Source organism: Ascaphus truei, chromosome 7 (genome assembly GCF_040206685.1).
Source record: "Ascaphus truei isolate aAscTru1 chromosome 7, aAscTru1.hap1, whole genome shotgun sequence".
NCBI lineage: Eukaryota > Metazoa > Chordata > Amphibia > Anura > Ascaphidae > Ascaphus > Ascaphus truei.
This window is the reverse complement of record NC_134489.1, coordinates 115232591-115253509: the sequence shown is the minus strand read 5'-3', so window position 1 is coordinate 115253509 and position 20919 is coordinate 115232591. Positions and strand designations below refer to the sequence as shown.

At 45.9% G+C, this 20919-nt stretch overlaps 1 protein-coding gene across 1 annotated transcript in view; it reads left to right on the top strand.

Annotated features, from left to right (window-relative positions):
- DPP10 (dipeptidyl peptidase like 10) overlaps positions 1-20001 on the top strand; it is a 511573-nt gene extending 491572 nt beyond the window's left edge. The window contains exons 20-25 of the mRNA XM_075610081.1: positions 4747-4801; positions 9191-9290; positions 12956-13014; positions 13095-13167; positions 15797-15870; positions 19399-20001. Of these exons, the coding sequence (XP_075466196.1) occupies positions 4747-4801; positions 9191-9290; positions 12956-13014; positions 13095-13167; positions 15797-15870; positions 19399-19539 (502 nt within the window). The 3' untranslated portion in view covers positions 19540-20001. The remainder of the gene's footprint in view (positions 1-4746; positions 4802-9190; positions 9291-12955; positions 13015-13094; positions 13168-15796; positions 15871-19398) is intronic.
- Positions 20002-20919: the final 918 nt, after the last annotated feature.

Here is a 20919-nt window from a genome sequence, read left to right as displayed (position 1 = left end):
GCGGGTTGAAATTTACCTGGTCCTCATGCGGGAGGACCCTTGCCATAGTGGCAAAATATCAGCCTTCCAAGACCCCCGGAACCGGAGATACCAAAAGACAGTTTAAAAGCACATTAGCAAAGTGGCTTTTTTTCTGCCATGCAAGTCAATGGCAGAAACCTGAACTTTAACATCACCCTGACTCCGTTCTGTTGCCACGAGAGGGTCGCAATTTGCCATGCAATCCTGCCGCAACTAGGACTACATGGTGCCCGAATCTGAGCCCTCTAGCTCGAACCGAACCGGAGTTGTGGGTTCCAGGTTTCTGCTCATTCTGACTTAGCCGGTTCAAAGCTTTCTCTGCCATTGCGCTCAATGGTAGGACCATCCTCACCGGCGTGACCCTTTCTCGCCGCCATTACTGCTCGGTCCCTGTTGGGTCAAGTGAGGGGGTTCCTAACATCTAGGGGCCAAATAAATTTTATTTCTAGGTGCCCTAAAACAAAAGTTCCCACGCCAATTGACCTAGTTCTCACGCCAATTGCCGTAGTTCCTACGCCAATTGCGCGACCAGGCAGTAAAAAAACAGTGCAGCAAGCCTCTACAGTACATTTGTTACACTGGCAAAGGAGCAAATGGAAACAATGTGAGGCAATTCAACATGGTCTTTTATTGGTGGAGTCAGTACAAAAACATTTATTTACAATATTGAAACATTTATAAAGTGCACAGCAATTCAAAATATCAACACACAATAATACATTCTGCAGCCTTTATTACATTCTTCTGCCACAAAACATTTTTGGTGCATGGGGCACAGGGAGTTAAAGTGACTTGCTTTTTATGTACTATATTTGGGGGTTGTCTTTGGGGGTTTATTCATCCAATTATTATGATTAACTGCCTTTTGAAATGACACTGCTGTTAATTATGTCAGCCACACACCTCCAGAGTTTTTAATCCCTCCCTAGCCAAGCGTCAATCGGCTGAGTCACCCTAGCTAGCCTACAGTACCATCCCCCTCTCTCCACTGGGTCGTTGATCTGCTGCATACTGTATTGGCATTGTGTTCTTAATCCGCCCATAGCCGAGCTACAAACACAGCACGCCTGCGTCTAATCACACCATCCCCCTCCCCCAACCCTTAGAGGCCTGTTGTTTGAACGGTACTGTAATGCTTTGAAAAGTCCCCTCTCGAATTTGAAATGTAAATCTGATGTGCAAAGCACTGTGAGAATTGAGAGTACACTGAGACAGTATTTCATCAGGGTGTGAAAATATTTGTCAGTCACTACTGTATGGTTTACAGTCACATGTTTTTAATACAATACAGTACATTCTTTAATATCTTTAAAATAAAAATATATAAATCCTGTATACAGTATACTGTAAGTACATACTGTATAATGTAAAATAACCCGTTCTGTGGGTCTGAGCGGGTTGAAATTTACCTGGTCCCCATGCGGGAGAACCCTTGCCATAGTGGCAAAATATCAGCCTTCCAAGACCCCCGGAACCAGAGATACCAAAAGACAGTTTAAAAGCACATTAGCAAAGTGGCTTTTTTTCTGCCATGCAAGTCAATGGCAGAAACCTGAACTTTAACATCACCCTGACTCCGTTCTGTTGCCACGAGAGGGTCGCAATTTGCCATGCAATCCTGCCGCAACTAGGACTACATGGTGACCGAATATGGGCCCTCTAGCTCGAACCGAACCGGAGTTGTGGGTTCCAGGTTTCTGCTCATTCTGACTTAGCCGGTTCAAAGCTTTCTCCGCCATTGCGCTCAATGGTAGGACTCTCCTCGCCGGCGTGACCCTTTCTCGCTGCCATTACTGCAGCCAGCCCCACCAAAATAATACGGCAACAAGACAGTACTCACCATAGAATTAACATTCATTTTCCCCCAGATGTTAGGAACCCCCTCACTTCACCCCAACAGGGTCCGAGCATGTACAGTACTGTAGTTTAAAATAAATTAAATATGCAATTTTACTATTACTGCGCGCGCACGCACGCACAGACTGTGTACTGCAGGTTGAACCGCGAAGGTATTAGACTTCAGAGACAACAGCTCGCAAACGCCCCCATGCGTTTTTACACGGCATTGCAGTATTGCAGCCAGCGGGAATAAAATGCTTAAATCACAGCCACGAAAATAACGCTATATACCCCGGGAGAAAACGACACAAAACCGCACATCACCGGGATCTTCTGAAATTCGCGGAGCTCGCCGAGTAAGAATAAAGTTGGTCGCCAGTGTACACATTGAATGGGGATAAATTGGGGGAATCCTTGATGGAGAAGGATTTAGGAGTGCTTTTAGACAGCAGACTTAGCAATAGTGCCCAAAGTCATGCAGTAGTTGCAAAGGCAAACACGATCTTATCTTGCATTATCGGGCAATGGATGGAAGGGAAGTAAATGTAATTATGCCCCTTTATAAAGCAATAGTAAGACCACACCTTGAATATGGAGATGAATTTGGGGCACCAGTCCTTAAAGACATTATGGAACTAGAGAGAGTGCAGAGAAGAGCCACCAAATTAATAAAGGGGGTGGACAATCTAACTTATGAGGAGAGACTAGCTAAATTAGATTTATTTACATTAGAAAAGATGCATCTCAGAGGGGATATGATAACTATATACAAATATATTCGGGGACAGTAGAAGGAGCTTTCAAATTAACTATTCTTCCCAAGGGCAGTAAAAAGGACACGGGGTCATCCATTAAGGTTGGAGGAAAGGAGATTTCACCAGCAACAAAGGAAAAAGTTCTTTACAGTAAGGGCAGTTACAATGTGGAATTCATTACCCATGGAGACTGTGATGGCAAATACAATAGATTTGTTCAAAAAATGGTTGGACATATTTTTAGAAAGGAAAGGTATACAGGGATATACCAAATAAGTACACATGGGAAGAATGTTGATCCAGGGAGTAATCCGATTGCCAATTCTTGGAGTCGGGAAGGAATTTATTTTTCCCCTTATGAGATATCATTGGATGATATGACTCTGGGGTTTTTGTTTGCCTTCCTCTGGATCAATAAGTATAGATATAGGATAAAGTATCTGTTGTCCAAATTTATCATAGGTTGAACTTGATGGCCGAATGTCTTTTTTCAACCTCATCTACTTTGTAACTATGTAACCCTATCTGCTTAAATAGATGGGTACATAAAGTAGAAGGGATTTAATGTCTCATGTACAATCTATATAAACGAGATTGCATAGATCTGGTCTAATAAGATGAAAATGTATAACATTCGGATAGTGCCAAGAATTTTTGTCTACAAATAATAACAGTGCTGGCTTTTCAAACCGCCGTTATAACCGTGTAATCCTTAGAGCAGTAATGCTGGCAACCATTTTCTTCTAACCCTGTACAGTGAGGTTGCCCATGTTCTGTTCAACTTTTCTTTAATGTCACATGGCCTCAGTAACTCATAGCCCTCAGTACATATTATTACTTTGTACTTGAAGTGCTTTCAAGGTTACAATCAACAAAATAGATATCCCTTTGAGGTATGCTGCTAGTAGACAACGTGCACTGCAATTTATCAGCTGGCTTAGCTCACACTGCTAAAGCTGTTGTTCTGAATAACTGAGAATGTATGTGTTCAACTTTTGATCCTGTTGGGTCTGACACCATACTCCATTCCTAAGGTGTCTTAGACTTGTCAATCCAATAACACTTTGGGAAACAAGTGAAAAAGCTTCCTGTAGTTTTTAGTGCTTTATATTTAAAAAAAAGGTATTTTAATTTGGTATGTGTGTGGCACTCGGGCAGATTCCCCTGCTGTATTACACCATAGCCACCTTTGTGCATATCCATCATATAGCATCAAAATGAGTGCTCATAGCTGTAGTAGCTCCATCCCCCTGGCTTCCTTTAAAAGCAGACCACTTGCACTTCCTGGTTGACATTAATGCTGCTTGTGAACCACTTAGCTTATGTGTGAGCAGTGAAAAGCTTTAAAGTAGCATGTGATAGTGATACTGATACTTCCCATCAGCTACATTAGTTTAGCTCACACTGATATACTGGTGTGCCGACGATTATTCTAAAACAAACCTGGGGCAATCTACAAAAAGACCCAGGAACATGCTGGGTACATGCTGCAACATTTCACACATTTCTGCAGACAGACTAATGGCCCATCGGATTAACAGCGGGGGTCCCTGGCAGTCCCATTCAAACTGAATCGGACTGCCAGGGACCCCTGCTGTGTTAATCCGATGGGCCATTATCCTCTGCAGAAATGTCACTGAAATGTACCCAGCATGTACCCAGCATGTAAACTGGCTAGTTTAAGGCAAGTTTTAGAATACTCGTTGGCTCGTCTGTAGCTGCAGCCTCAAAAAGCAGTGGCTGGGAGTTCTGGTCCTGTTGGGTCTGACACCATTTTTCTCTAACACACACAGACACACACACACACACACTCACTCTCACTCACACACACCAGCAATGGATTTTATCCATGATTGGATTCCTAAAAATCTGTCCGAATTATATTAAATGACGGATTTGTATGAATCTGCCCCAGTTTATAAGTATCCAATCTGCAGGTGGATTTTATTGGGCGAGACGGATTTTGTCAATTGTGTTTAATGATCAGAATGTAATTATTGTAGTATTCGGGTCAGTTAGTTCTGTACATTCATACTCCTGTTCTTAGCATTTCCTTGTGAATGGAGTGCAGCTCTGATAAATACAATACCTAAACTTTCAATGTTAATAATATTTCACTTTCTTCTTACAGATCAATATTAAAAGAGCCTTTCATTGATCCCAACAGACTGAGCATATTTGGGAAGGTAATTATTTAGGAATTGAAAAACACGCCTGCACAGGGTATCACAGATGCCCTGATTATACATATATATAATAACACTGATTACACAGGTAGACAGAATTATATGTAACGTTGCTGACTGCAAGACAGGATATGGATCTACGGGGCAGAGATTGGGAGTAGTACACCAACCATGGCCTGGGATCTGAGGCCTGGGATGCAGGGATCATCAGGTCCAGTTCCGGGGTCGAGGCAGGCGGCATGCAGGGATAGTCAGGTCCAATTCTGGGGTCGAGGCAGGTGGCAGGCAGGGATGATGAGGTCCAATTCCTGGGTTGAGGCAGGCGGCATGCAGGGATAGTCAGGTCCAATTCCGGGGTTTAGGCAGGCAGCAGTCAGGGGTGGTCAGGTCCAGTTCCTGGGTCGAGGAAGGTGGCAGGCAGGGATGATGAGGTCCAGTTCCGGGGTCGAGACAGGCGGCAAGCAGGGATAGTCAGGTCCAATACCGGGGTTGAGGCAGGTAGCAGGCAGGCATAGTCAGGTACAATTCCGGGGTCGAGACAGGTGGCAGGCAGGGGTGGTCGAGTTCAAGCAGAGGTAAAGCACAAGCAGGCAAAGACAGAGCTCAACCAGGGGAAGGTACAGAATACTTTGCACAAACAAGGTCAAGGAGCAACTGCCTGCTATTTAAAGGCCAGAAGCAGCTGCTGGCAATGAGGGCCAGAGAGAGGCTGACTTCCTGTCAGGAACTGAGGGCAGGAATTGCCAGGAAGCAAGAGGGCCACTGTATCAGTGAGGGTGTGAGGTCACCTCCTGTCGGCAGCCGTCTTAGGTATTTGATCCCTTATAATATATGGATAGACTGTACACTGAATACACAGATACATGAATAAACTGATTACATGGATACACTAAATACACGGTAACACTGAATACATGGGTACATGGAACACATTGCATACACGGATACACTGGATTCATTGGATACGATAGCTACATGAATACACAGATACACTAAATACCAGGACACTCCCCCCTCTACTGGTTATATTGTTGTGACGTATTTTGATGTACCCTTATCCACAAAAAAATAAATAAAGCACATCTATGTGTGTCTTTATTTATATATATAGCGCCATTAATGTACATAGCGCTTCACAGCAGTAATACACGTGGCAATCATGAGCTTTCAACTTGTATGTTTTTTTTTTTAACCTGTTTTCATGGGTTAATAGGACCCGTTTTTTAACCTTGTTTCCCTGCCTAGATCACCTTTTCCCCTTTGCTTGTCATTACATACTCTGTCATGATGATGCTACTGGGTTACCATGACAACCAGAGTACATAAAAGGCTGCAGGGAGCATAGACCCGCCCACCCCCGAAGAAGTTCCAGTCAGGAACGAAACACGTGTCGGGTGAGACGTCCTGTGTGACGTCATCAGCGCGACCCACTAGCTAGTAGTGTGGTCAGTCCGGTTCACAGAGTGGAGTACAATTAGCTAAAAAAGATGTGGGCCAGTTGTGGATCCCACTAGCTAGGATTGCTTTCCTGTTCATCTCACTATAAATCCCTGCACTCGGCGATTCAGGCACTCCCCTGCCATACACTCTGCAGTGTGTGGCAGAATCACTCGCAGCGTCTGACTCCAGCAAGCTGCTACACACACACGATCATTACTGCCTGTCTGGTATCTTTGGCCAAGTAGGTTAACTGTTTACCTCCTGGCACTTTTTGATACACACTCTGAGCTATGGGGAGTAAATGAATCATTGCCTCTGACTCCAGAAAGCTGCCTAAGCGATCACTACAGCTTGCTTAACATCCATGACAAAGTGGGACAATTGGTTAACCCCTTCATACCCACATGCAGCAGAACAAAAGTCGTTTTTTGAGCAAACATTTGTTATTACCTGCTTAGCAACATCATGATTGCAGCATAATCAGGGATAATTATATATGAACATTGTGCTTGGTGTCTGATATTCATGGATAAATGGTACAGGTGTTTAACCCTTGGCACTACTTGTCATATACCATGAGGTATGGGGAGTGAATGACTCACTACCTCTGACTTTAGAAGGTTGACAAACGACCACTACTGTTTGTCCTTATGTCACTGTGACTATATTTGGACTATATTTGGAGCTACACATATAGACTACCAACCTGTCACCTTCTATACTATCATTACCAACACCAGGCTATGAACGAGATACTAGTCCTTATCCTGGATCACTCATACAGTGTTAATACCCAGGCATAGACTTATATCAAGCATTCCACACTCCGCTGTGCCTAAACATGCGCCAGGATATCAGGTTTTAATTAGATTGTTTTTTTCTTGTTATCATTAATAAAATTTATTTATTTTGAGCTCTACCCCCAGTGAGTGCATCTTGTGGGATCCTTTCCTTGTTTCTCAGTACATATCTTTATCCCTGATAGCACCCTCTCCAGTCCTTACTCTCATATCCTAGTGGCTGAGCGGGGTTACTCCACCTCTCCCCCCCCTCCCTTATTACTACAATCATATAAGTAACAGATAATATAAATAACACATAATGGGAAGACGTGCTTCAGACATAAAAGTAACATTTAGGAAAAGGGCTTACAATCTAATTGGTTGGTAGGAAGAATGTACAGAGACAGTGGGAGGGTTTTCTGATATTTGTGTCTGCAAGGGGCCCAGGTTTATGTATGAGGTGTAAAGTATCAGCCATGGAGCTACTCATAAGTTTCCTTAAGCAAGTGTGTTTTAAGGTGGGTCTTAAAGGTGGATAGAGTGGGTGCTAGTCGGATATTGAGGGGAAGGGCATTCCAGAGGTGCGGGGCAGTCAGTGAGAAAGCTTTTAGGCGGGATGAGGTTTAGATACAAAAGGGGTAGAGAGAAGACATCCTTGAGCAGAACGCAAGAGTCCGGATGGTGCATAGCGAGACATTAGGGATGAGATGTAAGGAGGGGCAGAAGAGTGTAAAGCTTTAAAAGTGAAGAGGAGAATTGTGTGTGAGATGTGGGATTTTATAGATTTCGGCAGGGGAGACGCTGCTACAGATTTAGAAAAGAGTAGAGTGATTCTGGCAGCAGTGTTTAGGATAGATTGTAGGGGAGACAGGTGAGAGGCAGGAAGGCCGGACAGCAGGAGGTTACAGTAGTCGAGACGGGAGAGAATGAGGGCCTGAGTCAGAGCTTTACAGTCGAGCAGCAGAGAAAAGGGCTTATCTTTGTCATATTGCGGAGGAAAAAACAACAGGTTTTAGCTAACTTTTGAATGTGAGAGAGGAGTCAAGTGTGACCCCTAGGCTGTGACCCCTGGGCTGTGTGCTTGTGCTACTGGGTGGATGATAGTACTTTCAACAGTAATGTGGAAGGAGGTCAGATTTGGAAGGAAGTATAAGGAGCTCTGTTTTTGACATGTTAAGTTTACGTCACGGAGGGCCATCCAGGATGATATCGCAGAGAGACATTCTGAAACTTTAGACTGTACAGCAGGTGTAAGATCAGGGGTTGAAAAGTAAATTTGTGTCATCACCATAGAGGTGATATTTGAACCCAAGAGATGTGATTAGGTTACCTAGAGAGTGTGTGTAAAGAGACAAGAGAAGAGGTCACAGGACAGAGCCCTGGGGAACCCCCACAGAGAGATCAATAGAAGAGGAGGAGGTGTTAGCAGAAGAGACACGGAAATGAAGAAAACACTTGGATGCTCGCCTCTGGCTGAGGTGGGCATTCCAAGGCGTGTGTAGCCTTTGTCGTGGTGGCTGAGGGGAAGGGGGGATGGTGGTACAGTATGTCCACGTTAACCTTGCCAGCAAAGTCTCTATGGTGAAGAAAAGCCCTGTGGTGGCTGGGCGTGACAAGTGGCCAGAGCTCATTTGTGCGGGATTCCCTGGGGCCCAAGGCCATGTCATTTCCTAATCAGGGATCTCCTTTCTGCAATGATCTCTGTGTCTTATACTGTGCCCTATTGAACAAAGGATTTGTTAAAAAAAAAAGGATGGACATCTCTTTAGATAGGAAAGGTATACAGGTATATACCAAATAAGTATACATGGGAAGGATGTTGATCCAGGGATTAATCCGATTGCCAATTCTTGGAGTTAGGAAGGAATTTATTTTCCCCCTTATGAGATATCATTGGATGATATGACTCTGGGGTTTTTTGTTTCCCTTCCTCTGGATCAATAAGTAATCTATTGTCTAAATTTAGCATAGGTTGAACTGGATGGACACATGTCTTTTTTCAACCTCATCTACTATGTAACTATGTATCTATGTAACTATGTAACTATATCCCAATATGTATCATTGTCTGAGTCGAGCAGGATATAGCGTTCTGTTCCCTGATAGAGATCCGATGTAATACAGCATCACCTACCATAGCAATACCAATTCCTGTGTTCCCTCGCAGGGGTACGGGGGGTACGTCGCTTCCATGATCCTGAAAGCCAATGACAGGCTGTTTAAATGTGGAGCCTTAGTGGCGCCCATCACAGACATGCGGTTATACGGTGAGTAGGTTCGGATTTTATATCTCTTTACAAATGGTATATTTGTAAATATGTGTTTCGTTGTGTATACTACACAAGGTGCAGTGAGTTAGTAACATAGTAACAAGCATTAATACTGGAAGAGAAAAGCTTGTATCATGTATCCAGCTCCTGCTCCATCCAATCAGTAGCAGCCAATGGATTCCCAGCGCAAAATTCAACCGTCGGTGATACTGTGACCTACATGATAAGGATTTATTTCTTGCTGTGTACAACTCTTCCTCTGCTTCTGGCAGTGAATGGGTTACCAGTCTTGGCCTGATGTTTCTCACATGATTGCCCATAGACATGTTTCTCTCTGTATGTGGCAGGATGTTAACGTTACTGCAGAGAGGTGCGCCAGTGGGACAGGCAGCAATAGAGGAACAATGTCGCCTGTATAAAGAGTGTGGTGAACAGCGGAAAAGAAATAAAGTGCGCAACTAAGGAACCATTTAACTCAAACCCACTAATAGTAAATAGTGTGTAAAATGAATACCACCCTCAATTATAGGGTGTAAATATTAACATACAATATCTGTGTTAACAGTGGCGGCTGCAGCTGTTAATGGGTCAGGGTGGCTCAACACTCCAACAGCACTAAACAAACAGGAAACAAAAAAACAACGCAAACCCCATAGTGAAGTACATCAAAGTATAATTAATTCGTGAAAAAGGTAAGTATTAGGCGAACATCAGATTAAAAGAACAAACGCATTGAGTGCAAACAGCACAACAGGTTACCACTCGGCAGCAGGTGTCGTGAAGCAATGGAAATCACAGCTAAGGAGATTCATGGGGTCTTCCTCACGCCCTCGGTGCAGGATGTTGCAGGAATCCGATCAGTCCGGTGAATCAGCCTCGTTAGGGGAAGATTCCTCCCGATGGTATCGGCATGTGTGGTCTCACCAGAGAACCGCGTCGCATCCAGATGACGTCACAGCAACGTGAATCAGAGTCCCCTCCGTACACGTGGTACGTGAAATCAGTCCGATGCGGAACAAAGTCCCAGTCGCACCAAAACAGTGGGGATAGTACTAGAAGTCAGTCACAATGACTCATTAAGCCACCAAGCAGGAAAACAAGGGCTAAAATCGGACAATATAGAAGTAATTTATCCTACGCGTTTCGTAGCTAACGCAACTTCATCAGGGAATAATTTAGCAAAGACTACCGTCTGCTTTAAGTACACCTCCCTCCTTCCGTATTGGACGGTTGCTGCTAGGTGACAGCCAATCGGGCTGATATGGGTGGTGACCCATGCAGACCGATTCACCTATCAGTGACTCAATATAGGGCCCAGACATCTATGTCCTCATTTAACCCCTTTGGGGACATTGTGTCTAATTTAAAGATCCAGAACGTTTCTTGAGTGGAGAGTTTTTTAACTCTATCACCCCTCCTCCTGCCACAGGGTATATGTTGAATACCCCTAAACCTTAGACAAGAGGGGTCTTTGTTGTGATGCAATAGAAAGTGTCGTGAGACACTATGTTTCTCAGATCCACTTCTGATGTTTCTGATGTGTTCCTGAATGCGAATTTTGAGGCAGCGCTTGGTCCTGCCCATGTACTGTAAACCACAGCCACATTCAAGTACATACACCACAAACATAGATGTACACAGTATAAAGTCCTCCACGGTGAATAATTAATTGGAACTCTTAGAAATGATTTGCTTCCTATCTGGGTGCATGAACTTACAAATGGAACATTTCCCACAGATATGATTGCCACTAGGTTTACCACTTAACCAATTGATAGAAACTCTATTGGCAGTACTCCTGCCAATATCACTAGGGACTAATACATTTTTAAGATTTTTAGCCCTTCTGTAAATGAATTTTGGTGATTTCACAAGGTGAGAGCCTAAAATAACATCATTACACAGAATACCCCAGTGTTTATTAATAATACCCTCAATATTTGTCTGAGCTGAGTTGAAATTGGTAATGAAAGGTACATTTATCTCGCCACTAATATTGATATCTTTCCTCTTTTTAGGTAGAAACATAGAGTCACGATTCATATTCCTAACCTTTGAACGTTCTTTTTTTAGGTTGTTTGCTAAGTACCCTCTCTCAGTAAACTTTTTCATGAGTTTGTCTGCTTGTTCATCAAAGACTTCAATATCACTGCAATTCCTCCTCAATCTTGTAAATTGTCTCCCTGGAATATTACGTATCCAGGAGGCTTTACGGTTGCTAGTAGTATATTATTTATTTTATAATTATTTTATAATTATTTAATTTTATTGTTGCAATTTTTTAGATAAAGATTATGTTACTAATACTGTTTTCTTTTTTCTTTAGGCTTATACTTAGTTTTTATTTTATCATGTGCTAATAAAAATGTGTTTATTGTTGATTATTAGCAGTGGGCTGTCGGTCTGCATGGGTCACCCCCCATATCAGCCCGATTGGCTGTCACCTAGCAGCAACCGTCCAATACGGAAGGAGGGAGGTGTACTTAAAGCAGACGGTAGTCATTGCTAAATTATTCCCTGATGAAGTAGCGTTAGCTACGAAACGCGTAGGATAAATTACTTCTATATTGTCCGATTTTAGCCCTTGTTTTCCTGCCTGGTGGCTTAATGAGTAATTGTGACTGTGACTTCTAGTACTATCCCCACTGTTTTGGTGCGACTGGGACTTTGTTATGCATCGGACTGATTTCACGTACCACGTGTACGGAGGGGACTCTGATTCACGTCGCTGTGACGTCATCTGGATGCGACACGGTTCTCTGGTGAGACCACACATGCTGATACCATCGAGGCTGATCACCGGACTGATCGGATTCCTGCAACATCCTGCACCGAGGGCGTGAGGAAGACCCCATGAATCTCCTTAGCTGTGATTTCCAGTGCTTCACGACACCTGCTGCCGATTGGTAACCTGTTGTGCTGTTTGCACTCAATGCGTTTGTTCTTTTAATCTGATGTTCGCCTAATACTTACCTTTTTCACAAATTAATTATACTTTGATGTACTTCACTATGCGGTTTGCGCTGTTTTTTTGTTTCCTGTTTGTCTTGTGGTGAACAGCACCCGCTCCTTCAGAAGAATAACTCCATACAGCCCACAGTGCGTTAGGCGCTGCGCCTGTGTCAGGTTTAATAAACGCTCCATGTGCAGCACAGACTGCGAGGATCGCTATGAGAAATGATGTCAGGACAGGCGTATATGTTAATTAAATGACCGTCTCCCAGTGGTGGATTTTTTTAGGGTAAAGGGTACCGGGGCCCTCAGCAATGAAAAATGACTTTATCCAACACTACCAGAAATAATCAGCTTTAAATAAAGGCATATGAAAAAGGAAAAACATTTATCCTTCTCTTCCAGTCAGTATCAACTCCTTTTCCTAAGTGTTTTATATTCACAATTTGGGATAGCCCTGAACCTCTCCCCATAACAGCCTCTTCTATTGATCTGCTCCCCTTATTAACCTCCGATACAAACTCAATTAAAAAAACTCCACACAAAGTTTGTTGGTATATTGATGGAAAGTGACACTTTGTGTTGACATGTTCACTGTGGTGCACCTGCATTAGTGCAGGAGAAGTGATCGAATATATCATGAATCACACATAATGAAAGTTTGTTTCTCTCACACGCGTCCTTGACACCGCGGCTCCCCCTCCGTGCAGCGTCTGCATTTTCAGAGCGGTATCTTGGGATGCCATCCAAAGAGGAGAGCACGTATCAGGTAAGGGACCGATTACAGGGCAGCCGCCAGACTCCGCCAGTGACCGGCACTAACTATATTATATGTTTCTTTTTCCCCAGGCCTCCAGTGTGTTACACAACTTTCACGGCTTTAAGGAAAATAATTTGTTAATAGTCCATGGAACAGCAGATAGTAAGTATCTCGGCTTCACTATAACCAGAAACCTGTATAATATTATTCCCTAAGCTCCAGAAAGGAGTTATATGGATTACGACTGATTACATCTATTTGTGTTACTGATAACACGTCTACATTAGTGATCAGCGAATCTGCCCAGATCCATTTCCCGGATTTTCTCACATTTTTCCCCTCAATTTGTTTCACAGTAAAATCCGATTTATCAAAAACCGCCATTGGATACACCCGTGGACGGATTTGTAAGAATTAACAATTAACTTAACAATGGATTGCTGAATTCGTGGATTGGATTCTACAAATCTGTCCTCGGGCTGCGGAATCCGCGGAGCGTACTGGTAATAATAATAATAATAATATTGTACTGGTAATAATAATAATAATAATAATAATAATAATATTGTACTGGTAATAATAATAATAATAATATTGTACTGGTAATAATAATAATAATATTGCACTGGTAATAATCATAAAAAATCCGCAAAATGTGAATCGCCCTTTTTGACATTGATCCGCTGAAATCCGCAGACCAAAGGAACCGGCCAATCCGCTGCAGATCCAAATTTGGCAAAAAAATTCACCCATCTCTAGTCTGCGTGTCCCCTCCGTGTACATGTCCCCTCTGTGTGCGTGTCCCCTTTGTGTGCGTGTCCCCTTTGTGTGCGTGTCCCCTCTGTGTACGTGTCCCCTCTGTGTGCGTGTCCCCTCTGTGTGCGTGTCCCCTCTGTGTGCGTGTCCCCTCTGTGTGCGTGTCCCCTCTGTGTGCGTGTCCCCTCTGTGTGCGCGTCCCCTCTGTGTGCGTGTCCCCTTTGTGTGCGTGTCCTCTCCGTGTGCGTGTCCTCTCCGTGTGCGTGTCCTCTCCGTGTGCGTGTCCCCTCCGTGTGCGTTTCCCCTCTGTGTGCGTGTCCCCTCTGTGTGCGCGTCCCCTCTGTGTGCGCGTCCCCTTTGTGTGCGTGTCCTCTCCGTGTGCGTGTCCTCTCCGTGTGCGTGTCCTCTCCGTGTGCGTGTCCCCTCCGTGTGCGTTTCCCCTCTGTGTGCGCGTCCCCTCTGTGTGCGCGTCCCCTCTGTGTGCGCGTCCCCTCCGTGTGCGCGTCCCCTCCGTGTGCGCGTCCCATCCGTGTGTGCGTCCCCTCCGTGTGCGCGTCCCCACTGTGTGCGCGTCCCTTACGTGTACGTTTCCCGTCTGTGTGCGTGTCCCCTCCATGTGCGTGTCCCTTACGTGTACGTTTCCCGTCTGTGTGCATGTCCCCTCTGTATGCATGTGTCTTTTGTGTGTGCATCCTCTTGTACGTGTCCCCACCGTGTGCGTGTCCCCTCTGTGTGCGTGTCCCCTCTGTGTGCGTGTCCCCTCTGTGTGTGTGTCCCCTCTGTGTGCGTGTCCCCTCTGTGTGCGTATCCCCTCCGTGTGCGTGTCCCCTCCGTGTACGTTTGCCCTCTGTGTGCGTGTCCCCTCGGTGTACGTTTCCCCTCTGTGTGCGTGTCCTCTCCGTGTACGTTTCCCCTCCGTGTATGTTTCCCCTCTGTGTGCGTGTCCCCTCTGTGTGCGTGTCCCCTCTGTGTGCGTGTCCCCTCTGTGTGCGTGCCCCATCTGTGTGCGTGTCCCCTCTGTGTGCGTCTGTGTGCATGTCCCCTCTGTGTGTGTTTCCCCTCTCTGTGCGTGTCCCCTCTGTGTGTGTGTCCCCTCTGTGTGCGTGTCCCCACCGTGTGCGTGTCCCCACCGTGTATGTGTCCCCACCGTGTGCATGTCCCCTCTGTGTGCGTGTCCCCACTGTTTGCGTGTCCCCTCTGTGTGCGCGTCCCCTCTGTGTGCGTGTCCCCTCTGTGTGCGTATCCCCTCTGTGTGCGTGTCCCCTCTGTGTGCATGTCCCCTGTGTGCGCGTCCCCTGTGTGTGCGCGTCCCCTCTGTGTGCGTGTCCCCTCTGTGTGCGTGTCCCCTCTGTGTGCGTGTCCCCTCTGTGTGCGTGTCCCCTCCGTGTACGTTTCCCCTCCGTGTGCGTGTCCCCACTGTTTGCGTGTCCCCACTTTGTGCGTGTCCCCTCTGTGTGCGTGTCCCCTCTGTGCGCGTGTCCCCTCTGTGTGCGCGTCCCCTTCGAGTGCGTATCCCCTCCGTGTACGTTTCCCCACCGTGTGCGTGTCCCCTCTGTGTGCGTTTCCCCACTTTGTGCGTGTCCCCTCTGTGTGCGTGTCCCCTCTGTGCGCGTGTCCCCTCTGTGTGCGATCCCCTCTGTGTGCGTGTCCCCTCTGTGTGTGTGTCCCCTCTGTTTGCGTGTCCCCTCTGTGTGCGTGTCCCCTCTGTGTGCGTGCCCCATCTGTGTGCGTGTCCCCATCTGTGTGCGTGTCCCCTCTGTGTGCGTGTCCCCTCTGTGTGCGTGTCCCCTCTGTGTGCGTGTCCCCTCCGTGTGCGTGTCCCCTCCGTGTGCGTGTCCCCTCCGTGTGCGTGTCCCCTCCGTGTGCGTGTCCCCTCTGTGTGCGTGTGCACACATGTTAGCCAGTGACTTGCTCCAGGGAAACCTTGTTCTTACGATAAATGTCAGGGACGTGTCTTGGGATCTGTTCCGTCGGATATCTCTGTTATCAAAGTCTCACGTTGTCTCCATTTTCTAAATATATGTTTCTTTCTTAGCGAAAGTCCATTTCCAGCACTCAGCGGAGCTCATCAAACATCTCATCAAAGCTGGAGTGAATTACACAATGCAGGTAAGGTTTGTTTCTGCAAATTGTCTCTAGTTTAGATTGTTTCATCATTTAGAACGTATTTGTGATCAAATGTAATTATACTATGGCACACCTAGAATGGCATGGAAATGCAGCTGATACTGTTTGGGAATGTGTGTGTGTCTGTGCGTGTGTAAGTGTGTGTGAGTGCCTGAGCATGAGTGTGTGTGTGTGTGTGTGTGTGAGTGCATGGGAACCAGCATGTGTGAGTGCCTGAGCATGAGTGTGTGTGTGTGAGTGCGTGGGAACCAGCGTGAGTGAGTGCCTGAGCATGAGTGTGTGAGTGCATGTGTGTGAGTGCGTGTGAGCGTGTGCGTCAGCGTGCGTGAGTGTGTGAGTGTGTGAGTGTGTGAGAGCACGTGTGAGCACACATTGTTACATTATCCAAGCTGTATAATTACAGGCGGGGCTATAACCTGCCACCTCAGAGAGACCTGTTACTGTACCGGTCTCCTGTTTGTTATGTAGCCCTCTGAGGTAGCTGCTCCAGTCTCACTCCGTGGCTTCTCACTCCGTGGCTGCTCTGCCCATCTGAGCCACACAGAGACATACAGTATTTGTGGCTGAGAGTTTCATTGTGGATTAATTTGATTAAATGTAACAAGATTGTCATCATGTTTCTTGCATTTATTCCCAGTTTCTGAACACCGAGGTTGACTCCATCTTAGGAAATAGAAACCGTGCATTGATTGCACGTGCCCAGGCCCAAATCCAGCCTCATTCTCACCTCCAAAGGGATCCCGCTACCACCCAAGAATTCAAAATACAGAAAGAGAAAAGAATAGCATATTGCACCCACTGTGGCTGAATAACAACAATCAGTGGTTCTGTAACCTGACAAAGTCATTGCTAGAGGAATGAGGCTGAATTTATTTTCACTAACACATTAAAATTGAAAAAGCCTTTGATAGGATAGATTGGCCTTACTTGAAAGAGAGTTTTGATTTGGAGGAAGGTTTCTAAAAGCAATACTGGCTCTGTATGAGGGGCCGGCCGCAAGGTTTAGACACCAAGGATTCCCATCAGAGAGGTTCCAAATAAAGAGTGGCACGAGGCAGGGGTGCCCGCTGTCCCCCTTGCTGTTTGCCCTATGCATAGAGCCATTAGCAGCCCAAATAAGAAATAACCAGGATATAACGGGAATACAGACACAGAATCGCCACCGCTTTGCTTTGATAAGCACACATGTGTTCTCCTATGACAACCGATACGACGAGTAGCATTAGACAAGGTAGACCGGCAAATACAGGAGAAGAAAGAACGAAGTCAGAAAGGCAGAATAACAACGCCTGAGAAGGAGTCGTCCACAGAGGCTCCCAGAGGCAGCTTACCTGCTGTTACACACCCCCCTTCCTTTCTCACCCTTCTTCTCCCTGTCTAGTGTATATGTGTGTCCGTCAGCTCGTCTTGTTCGTGGTAAATGTTTTCTTCTATATATAGATGTTACAAATAGGTTTTATTTGAATGTACAAGACAATGTGTTGTTAGACCATGTTAGGTTTTTTTTTTTATAACCCTAATAAAATTGGAATTACAAAAAAAAAATTGATTATCAATGACATTCTGGAGATTGTTACAATATCACATTTGTTCGTATGAAAATGTCTTAATTGATGAATATTTTGCTCTTTTTTGTGTCAATTGAACAAGTTTTACATATTCCATGACAAATCAAACCTCTCTGATGCTAACATTGTTACTAATCAATGTGTTATTGTAAAACAGATTTCCAAAACTATTTCTTCAAGTATTGTAATAAAAATGTCAGGATTACTGACGCCCGCAGCACTTACGTACATCAGAGAAGCTGTGTACTTCTGCACACTTTATATCATATACCAGCCTTGACACTGTGATGGCCGCACTAAATACCCGACTCCGCTGAATTCTCCGCTGAATAGGGAACAGGTTGACTGACTCCATTCATATCTTCATCCAGTTTGGGCTTTTGTAGAAACCCTCCTGATTTCAACGTTTGGCCTGGGTGAGCTGGGTATCTGCACAAAAAGCAATGCATGTCTTTATATGTCACTAGCTGATATACCCAGCGTTGCCCGGGATGTAATTTTGGGGGGGCGGGCGACAGGGTTGGGCTTCCCCCCCCTTGACAGCTAGGTGGGTGACTGAGTTGACTGTGTGGGTGACTGAGTGGGTGTTTGAGTGTGTGGGGGACTGAGTGGGTGTGTGAGTGACTGAGTGGGTGGGTGACACTTGACTGAGTGGGTGGGTGACACTTGAGTGGGTGGGTGACACTTGACTGAGTGGGTAGGTGGGTCGGTGACTGGGTGACTTTTTTTGGGTCGGTGACTGGGTGGGTGACTTTGGGTCGGTGACTGGGTGACTTTTTGAGTCGGTGGGTGGGTCGGTGACTGGGTGACTTTTTTTGGGTCGGTGACTGGATGACTTTTTCTGGGTCGGTGACTGGGTGACTTTTTCTGGGTCGGTGACTGGGTGACTTTTTCTGGGTTGTGACTGGGTTCGGTGACTGGCTTGGGTGGGTTGGTGAGTGGGTGGGTCGGTGAGTGAGTGGGTGGGTCGGTGAGTGAGTGACTGGGTGGGTGAGTGACTGGGTGGGTGAGTGACTGGGTGAGTGAGTGAGTGAGTGACTGGGTGGGTGGGTGACGGTGGGTGTGTGGGTGACTGGGTGGGTGTGTGGGTGGTTGACTTTGACTGGGTGACAGTGGGTGGGTGGGAGACAGTGGGTAACAGTGCGTGGGTGGGAGACGGTGGGTGACTTACCTTGACCAGGTGGTGGTTCCTGGCGGCAGACGGTTCCCCTCCTGGCACTGATATCCCCGTGGCATCTGGCTGGGGCAGGAGGTGGGTTCGGGAAGTTGGTGGTGGGGCAAGAGTGGAAGGCTGGGGCAGGAGACCCGCGCCACGCTTCCCCTCCATTTATCGTTGGGAGCGAGGGGGGAGGAGCGGCTGGGGCAGGAGGGCCGCGCTTCCCCTCCGTCCGGGAGCCGGTGCAGGGCGGCGCACGTGAGTGTGATGGTGCGGCTGGGGATGTTGCGGAGCGTCCGGGTTTGGGTGAGGCGGGGGGAAGGGGGGAGAGTGGTATTTGTGCCTGAGGGGGGAGAGTGACAGCCACCAGGAGGGGGGAAGGTGAGCTGCGGTCCGGCTGACGGGGGAGAGTGACGGGCACCGGGAGAGGGGTGTGTGTGTGTGTGTTGGTCAGAGGCGCACGTGGTCACGGTGTGAGGAGAGTGTGCGTGTGTCTCTTCTCCCTGCCTGGCTCCTCCCTGCCTGGCCCGCAGGCCAATGAGCTGTCCAGCAGACATACACACACAAACATTATTTGAGACTTATATATATAGATATGATGCAGATCCCTCCTCTAGCTATTGGGTTACTTTAGTGGTGAATGGGGTTGTTATAAGCATGTCCTTAATATACAGTACAGCACTGTTACATTCAGTGTATAATCATGTGGAGACTTTATCACCACAACATGAACATAACACAATAAGCGGCTCTATTACATGTTTCTTCCGTTTGTTTCATGTCAAGGTTTACCCAGATGAAGGTCACAGCATCTCATCGGAGAAGAGTCGATGTCATCTGTTCAGCACCCTACTCCGATTCCTTAGCGACTGCTCCAAAGGAGAAGCTCCAGTCAAACCGCAGGAAGAACGTGAAGAAGATGAATAAAGATGCATATCCGCTCAGGAGAAGTTCGGGCTCAATGAAGCCTTCTAATACAGAGACTGTCTCACTTCAGCTTCCACAGAAGCTCTTAAGCAGCTATGGATCAGCACACTACTGTACAATGAGCTACACTCCAAACTGTGCAGTTGCGACACAAAACTCCAGGCGTGTTAGCAAGAAACGAAACTTTCTACCTTGTGGAAGATGTACAGAGGACTTTATTTCCCAGATGAACCTAGTTTTGCATACAGTTAGGGTAGTGCATGTTTTCTTCTGTTTGATCTCCAATAAATTGTGCTAATGTTTCATTTCAAGGAACATTCTACTCCTCCACTGCAAGGAGAGCTGTGTCCCGCAAGTGTGAGCTGCAATCACCTGTTACTAAAGTGTAACATGACAAGTGCAATTTCTCCAGTGTCCTTGGGAAATCCAATCGGTTATTAAAGAACACAGTATTTTCTATTATTTCTGTTGAAAACACAAATCTTGTTTAGTGGTTCGTTTCACATAAATACTGTAAAACTGACAAACCTTTTTCCAAATTCCAGTCTCCTAATCTTGCTATATTATCATATTTACAGCAGATGTGGGTACTTTCTGGCACAGAGTATTTGGTATGTATATGTGTTTATATCTATACATACCGTCACTAAAAGAAGAATCTCCCTTGTGTACTATAAGGGAAACCTATTTTTCCAGGATTATTTAAGGCTCAGTTTGACAGAAAAATCCTTATTTCATCACAATTGTATTAACGAATACTCATAAAAAGTGTTTTATTTGTGTTTGGAATAGTTTTAGTTGCCAAGAGTGTTCTGTCTGCACATTCCTTGTGTAAGTTTATCACCGCTACATCTAAGCACATTGATATTACATGAGGGTTCCATAAATGGTTTCATGTGCTGGAGAGACCCACGGTGCATTGAACTTCACACATCTCCAGCACTGAAGAGAAGTCCCTCACTAAGCTCTAACACATGGAAAACAAACATGGACTTCAATGCCAGTAACACAGAAGTGCCACAGTCTCCGTTGATGTGTATTTCACGCAGATACATCGTTCCCCAGCAGGAAACTTTCATCCAGTTTGTATAGGAAATAAGAACCTCTCCTACCAGATAAGGCGCCTCCCAGCCTGGTAATAAATTCCACTCACACTTTTTATAGTTCCATTCATCACATCATTGAAGTCAGATAACAGCACTTCCACAGGCGGAGTATGGACAGGATTACGGAATGTCTGTGAAGATAAAGGGGATATTTACTAAGCAGCGCCCAATGTGGTCTGATAAAGGCTGCATTTACTAAGCCGGCTTGTAGAAATGCATAGTGCCTACTGGCCGCACCATGCTTAAAAGGCACCTTTCAAGTTGTGGCCCAATA